The following is a 7,595-nucleotide window of genomic DNA, read 5'->3' as shown; positions in this document are numbered from 1 at the left end:
GTAGCCCCACCTTACCCTCAGAGGCCATGATTTTTACAAACTTGAATTTGTACTATATTACATGTAGGAAGTTTTCATGTATATTTGAATTTTTCTGGCCTTGAGACGTTCCTGGAAACATGAACATATTACACCAATTCCCATATCGCTTCACTAGTTACTTGTGGCATATCGAACGAAATACAAAATCCTATTGTGTACTTTCAAGGCTCTACATGGATTAGCTCCAGCATACAACCCGAAACTAGTTCAAGTCTACCATCCACAGCGAACACTTCGTTCTGCAAATTCGTTATACCTTCTAAAGCCATGCGCTCGTACTAAACTGTATGACGAAAGACGGTTTGATGCCTGTGGAACTGCCTCCCGTTGGATCTTCGTGTCGAGGGTTCATTAGCTGTTTTTAAAAACAAACTTAAAACATATCTTTTTAAACTTGCATTTAATCTGTAATTGGGTATTTATGTATAGTTATTTTTAAAAAAAAAAAAAAACCAACTTTTTATAGTGTTTTATTTTATGCCTCTTTCTATGTAGTTATTGTTTTTTGTTTTAGTTTTTATTGTTTTATATGTAAAGCGCTTTAGGGTAATTGTCTTAATTAGATAAAGCCCTATATAAATGTAAAACAATAAATTGAGAAGATTTTTAATGACTTTCCCCATATAAAACTGATCCCCTATTGTGTCCCCACCCTACGCATGGAGGCCGTGATTATAACGAACTTGAATCTGTCCTTTAGCAGAGAGCTGCCATATATAAATTTAAACTTTCCTGGCCTAGTGGTTCTTGAGATGGAAGATTTCTATGCTATGTCAGAGAGCTGCCAAGTAAATTTGAACTTTCCTGGCCAATTGGTTCTTGGAAGATTTTTCCTATATAATTGTAAATCTTTGATCCCGATTTTTGCCTCACCCTACCCCCAGGGGCCATGATTTCAACAAACTTCAATCTGCACTATGTCAGGAAGCTGTCATATACAGTGGCGGATTTAAGAAGGGGGGGGGGGGCGCAGCCGGTTTCAAATTTAAGGTAAGTGTGGTATCTTGTTTAGAAAAATGTACTAGACGATAAAAGAAGCAATAATTTCTTCCGCTCCCGGAGAAATAAATAACAAAATCTTTTGATTTCTTTAATTACTTTATTGGGATAACTCATTTTTTCCCAAAAAAACCCTTAAAATTTGCGTCATTTTATTAATTTCACGTTATCAAAAATGTTAGAAAATATTACAAATGACTAAATAGGAGACATATTTCAAGCAATATAAAATCGGTAAAACCCCAGGAGCTTCGCCCCCACTAGGGCTTCGCCCTGGACCCACTGGGGGCCTCAAGGCAGCCCCCAGCCTCAAAGTGGCGTCCCCCGTAACTGCAATTCCTGGATCCGCCCCTGATATAAACTTTTCTGGCCCAGTGGTTCTTGAGAAGTACATCTTTAAAACTACCTTGATACTGCAGTCAGAGAGCTGCCATGCAATTGAACTCTCCTGGCCTAGTGGTTCTTCAGATTTCCCCCCCAATACATTTGTATGTAAAACTTTGACCCCCTATTGTGGCCCCACCCTAACCCTGAGGGGCTGTGATTTTAACAAACTTGAGCCTGTACCATGTTGGGAAGCTTTCATGTAAATTTCTGCTTTTCTGGCTCAATCATTTTTGAGAAGATTTTTAAATGACCCCATCCCTTTTTTGCATTTTCATGATTATGTGCCCGATGGAGGGAGCATGTCTCTTCATTTAAACAAACTTGAATCCCTTTCACCCATGGATGATTTGAGTTTGATTGAAATATTGGCCCAACGGTTCTGGAGAAGATGAAAAAATGAAAAGTTTACGGACTGGCATAAATGATCAGAGTAGCTCACATGAGTTTTCAGCTCAGTTGAGCTAAAAGATAAATAAGGATGCATAGTTTGTCATTGAAAAGATTTTATTTTTATACAACTTTAGAGGAATACTACTATTAGTACATGTTCTGTTAATAACAGAAAAAAATCAGTTTGTGCTGCCAACATTACTCAGATACAACCACATTCAACACACTCAATATTTAAGTTTGATTGATGAAGGCACATGTACAATCAACATCGATTCAACGTCATTGACAGCCAAATTTAGAAAAATGTGACCTTCAAAATTCCAGAATAAATATGGATAAAAAGTTCATAGAGAACTCTTAATTGTGTTGATGACAGATTCAACAACATTACCACACATTCAACCATGGTATAATATTAAATACAACACAAAAATGGAAAAGTGCATATGTTTGTATAAGAAATGCTATTTTATTAAAGTTTTATACATAAATTAAAATTGCTTTAATATACCAAAAAAAAAACCATCAAATTTTCACCAGGAAAATTGTATAAAACGTATTTCTTATGAAGATGGATGCCGAGTAACTAGTAATGCCTTTCATTCCATCGTTAAATTTTTTTAATCTACTGTTTGGTCATATTAGATGATGTTTCTAAAAAAAGTATTAAAAGTTTCATGAACTAAAAACAAAACAGTTTTTTTTTCATTTTTCTTGTAAAATCACAACCCTTATATTACTTGAAAATTGAATATTGCTTCCCACTCTCTCTCTCTACATAAAGAAGGGAATATAAAAAGTTAGTGTTAATCGCGGTTAAGTACGAGATACTGCATCTGGAAATATTAAAATCTGTATCATGCACAAAATACATGGTCATAACTATTCTTTCGAAATTCTTGAATTGACATAATTTTTAAATTATACATTTAACTAAAAATACACCCAAATATACAGCATTTTCATATATACATTTCAGTGTTAAAATACACATAACTTATATAACTTTGTATGAGTGAAAATTTGTCAAGTATTTTGCTACATCACAAAACTGGACAGTGATTCCTCTACATACAAAATAAAGTTTGTAGCATTATCATATTTACAAGTATGTGTATCTGAAATATTTTTCATTACCACCAACTACAGTTCCCTTGTTACAATCTCCCTGCACATTTTCCCTGACAGTTCAAAACAATCCAAGTTAGAGAGAGATAAAAATATGCTACGGCAGTTTTACACACAAATATTTTTGGGAAGATTTTCCTTTAACACAAGTATAATTATCACAGACCACTACACTTAAAACTGTGGAGACACTCCTTGTTTATACAGAAAAAGGTCAAAGTTCAGGCTTAGTACACTGGACGGCATGTAGCAAATCGGTTTTCTTGCTATAAAAATTTACACTTAAATTTTTCACTAATGCAGAGCTTTTTTATCCAACACAAACGATCATGTACTTTATCAATAATACTACAATTTATAACTGTATATCTGTATATTCTATACAATATGAAGTGTTTTTTTAAAATATCTACAATGAACAGGTGCATTATTGATTGGTACAAAATATTCAGTATGGCAATGAAAATGCAGTAAATGTTTTTGAATAAATTTTTGATCTAAGATTTCCTTGTTTGTCAACCGGATTCAAAAATTACTTAGAAATGAAGGGTTCACAACCATGTAACTTACAAATGGCCAATCTATGGTCTAAAACATGCATACTGTCTTGTCAATATACAGCAGTAATTCATTAAAAACATTTCCTCACATGTGCATACTCTGAATTAACTACACTGGATTCACAACCTGCTTTCTAAAACAAAAACAATTTCCATTTTCCTTTCGTGCAAAATCAAAGATTGATATAAAACATGTCATGTACGGGCTACGGAATCACAATAGGAATATCATAATAGCTCTTCCTCAAAATCACTCGCATACATTTTGTTTGAATAAAACTGTACAAGTATATCTTGCATACAAAATCTTTTAATGAAAACTAGTTTTCTTCCATTTGAATGGGCAGGGAACTAGTATGATACAGATTCTATAGCCGACCATGAAAAGAAGCAAGAATTTTCTGTACATGCGAACTATCAATTTGACACAGAAATGTACATAAAATATGAACATTGTACAGTTTTAAGGGGATGAAATACATACATAAATATTCAAAATTTGAGTTGCATACTTAAATTTACAAATATATTTTGTGGGACATTTGGTAAATTTACATTGGAAAGAATATGGTCTGACTAGCATGAATTCAGTTAATGAATAAGAAATCCTGGCCCTTTTTCTGGACAATTATTTGGCCGAGCCTTTTAATGAGTACCTCAACCCTTCATATCTGGTACAAATTATAAACTATAATGGCCCCCCATAATAGACACAAATGTGCATTTACCTTACTTTTATACAGAACAGTTGTACACTGAACTGAGAAATACTGTTCCAGTAATTTGACTTGTTCAACTTGTTTTATAAATGACCAAGTGTACAAGAGATCACTAATATCTTCACACTTACAAAACTAAAAACCCAAACATATAATTAAACTTTACATACATAATACCAGGAATATACACGATTTTACACAACATAAAAAATGAACTACATAATCACGAAATTCGAGTCAGTTTGATCCATCACAACGCATAATAGAGCACCAGATATTGATCCAACTGAAGGTCACCTAGAGGTCACACACTGTACAGGTGTATATCACTCTACAGCAAAACCACAAGTCTCCTCTACTGCACATGATAACTTGGAATACAGTTTCTCATAATTTTCATAAGGTGGTATGTCTATTCGGTTGAAACTACAAAAATAAATGAAGATGAAATAATTAAATTTTACTTTTAAAATGCCATTTCATTTTATCATTATTTTTTAAATTGTATAAACTAGACTACCTTTAGGCTGCACCATATAACATCCCTGGGTTAGTACCCAATCCATGTGTGGTTCACATAACCACTCTGTAGTTTATATATCATTATCTTACATGTATATCATGTAAAATGAGCAGAAATTACTTTCATTCTTTAATTCAGAATAAACAAAACAAGATGCAATTCTTTTGATACCTTCAAAAACAAGAGCAACAACAAAAATTCCTACCCATGTAGTCTTTTTAAAAAAAATCATAGTTGAACCTAACCAAATTTAACTCTGTCCTTACGGGGCCAATACTCTCATGGAGCTCATCCATATTGAGGCATATTGAAATGTTTGATAACTGAAGACCATAAAGACACGAGTTTCAACACTGTGTATCACCTCAACACTGTTACAGGATGCACCTCGATATCTAACAATAATCACGACAAAGAGTGTACAAATTTTCAGGAAAATCCATGCACTACTCTCTTGGAACATGTTCATATAAAATCATGTGGACAGACGGACGAGCATGCTGATTCCATTATACCCCCTCCCTAAACTTGGTTTGCAGGGGTGGGGGGTGGGGGTGGGGGTGTTGAAGTGTTATAATAATAAATCTGACAACATATTGATAGCAAGATTTTGATGTATGCTCATACCATGTGTGTGCCTTTGGAAGATTGTCAGTGTTAGCATCCACTTGATGAATAGTGAACAGTCGTGGACCTGCATTTCCTGTGGAACCTACAATAATAATAGTCCATATAAATCCATCCCATGTAGAGAATAGGAACATCCACCATATAAATCCATTCTATATATAGAACTAATAGGAACACAAATATTAATTAAAGGGACTGGTTCACGATTTTTATAAAAAATATTTTCCATTTTTGATGTTCAATGTTGACAGCCAAACTTTTGACATTATGAATGCAAGAATAAAAGCAATGATTTAGTCTTAAATCTGTGTTATGTAAACAAAGGCTCGAGTCTTTTGATGTATAGTCAAATAAACCAGTGAAATATTAATTTGTAATATAAAGCATCGTAATTTTGCATAGTCACAAATCTTAACTTTAAGGTGACACATTTTACCCAAACAATGCTTGAAATGTGAAAGATATAATAAACTTTGATCAATATCTATTTCTTTTGAAAATTTCGTAAACAATAACATACCGCAATCTTTGTTTACAAAACAAATTATAAACTCTCTAAAATGAGCTTCTGTGATACTGTATAACCTTAATTTTTTGTGAAATCTCTTTTATACATTAGACAGTAGATTTTGATCATGAAAAGTGCAAAACAAACTTTTGGGGAAAATCATGAATCAGTCCCTTTAAACAGATGTTCATATAAATCCATTCTTTTATAAAACAATAGGAACATTCATAATAATAGATGTTCATATAAATCCATTCTATCTATAGAGCAATAGAAAGACCCATAATAATTAAATAGGTGTTTATATCAATCCATTCTATTTATAGAACAATAGGAACACCCATAATAGTTAAATAGGTGTTTATATAAATCCATTCTATTCAAGAACAATAGGAACACCCATAACAGTTAAATAGGTGTTTATATCAATCCATTCTATTCATAGAACAATAGGAACACCCATAATAGTTAAATAGGTGTTTATATAAATCCATTCTATTTATAGAACAATAGGAACACCCATAATACTTAAATACTGTAAATTCCTAAATATATGCGAAGAATTTATTATCACGTAATTTCGCGAGAAACATCAATCACAATTTTTTTTTAACATTTCTCGATTTATTTTTATATTGCTAAAATACATGCAAAAACACTTGATCAACAGAACACTCAAGAATTTATTTTCTCATGATTTGACATCCATGAGCCATTTCGCGATAATAAGTACTCGTGTAAAATAATGAATCTACAGTAGGTGTTAATATAAATCCATGATATGCATAGAACAAAAGCGACAGTGAACTGAAATATTACTGTAAGCCATAGACCAAATGTAACATCACTGATAGTGAATATATTGATTTGCACTATATCATTTAACACTGATCTTGTAGGGCTTTATGAATATACTGATTTGTACTACATCATTTAACACTGACCTTATAGAGCTTTGATACTGAACATATTGATTGTAACATCACTGAGATTTGCACTACATCATTTAACACTGACCTTGTAGAGCTTTGAAGCCTTGTAATGGAACACGTGAACTTCCTGTCACAAACTGGAGAAGCCTGGCTCTCATTTCGTCATCGAACTCCTCCACTGACCGCCAGAACCACTTCACAATGTTGCTTTCTGCTGTGCAGTGTTTTAACCTGGTGTGGCTCTTCCAGTCATTCAAATCAATCTTTCCCAGACCACCAATCATTAACTACAATACATTAATAGGAAGTATTTAGCACAAATTTACCTAAATCAACTAAAAACATAAAGCAACTTTTGGAGCTCAACTCTTTCTGAAATCTTTCAAAACCATGTTCATAAAACATGCAAATCTTTCAATTTAAAATACTGCAATTACCACAAGTATATATGCCATATACAACAGCAAGAGAAAGCAAAAAAAAAAAAAAAAAGAATTACCTCAAGTTCCCTCTCATCAAAAGGCTTCAGCAGATGTTGAGGAATGATTTCATTAAAACCTTTTTGTAAGGCTAAAAATTGAGCCTCGATTCCTCTCATAAATCTCCACTGTACATACAATCTACAAGTATAAAGTTTACAAAGTGTATATATGTAACTATGTTGCTAAGAGAATCAATAGTTTTAGATATTTACTCTAATCAGAGGTGCAACAGTACAATGCCTTTCAATATGAGAAAGCATCACAATACCCATATATCTAACACAACATTCAA

At 32.9% G+C, this 7,595-nt stretch overlaps 1 protein-coding gene across 1 annotated transcript in view; it reads right to left on the bottom strand.

Moving 5' to 3' along the window:
• Positions 1–1,914: 1,914 nt before the first annotated feature.
• LOC125669940 (E3 ubiquitin-protein ligase SMURF2-like) overlaps positions 1,915–7,595 on the bottom strand; it is a 30,184-nt gene continuing 24,503 nt past the window's right edge. The window contains exons 15-18 of the mRNA XM_048904800.2: positions 7,321–7,441; positions 6,907–7,108; positions 5,379–5,463; positions 1,915–4,654 (exon numbers count right to left, since the gene is read on the bottom strand). Coding sequence (XP_048760757.1) covers positions 4,555–4,654; positions 5,379–5,463; positions 6,907–7,108; positions 7,321–7,441 — 508 coding nt within the window. The 3' untranslated portion in view covers positions 1,915–4,554. The remainder of the gene's footprint in view (positions 4,655–5,378; positions 5,464–6,906; positions 7,109–7,320; positions 7,442–7,595) is intronic.

The sequence above is a fragment of the Ostrea edulis genome, chromosome 4, assembly GCF_947568905.1.
Source record: "Ostrea edulis chromosome 4, xbOstEdul1.1, whole genome shotgun sequence".
Lineage (NCBI taxonomy): Eukaryota > Metazoa > Mollusca > Bivalvia > Ostreida > Ostreidae > Ostrea > Ostrea edulis.
This window is presented reverse-complemented; position numbering and strand designations above follow the sequence as displayed.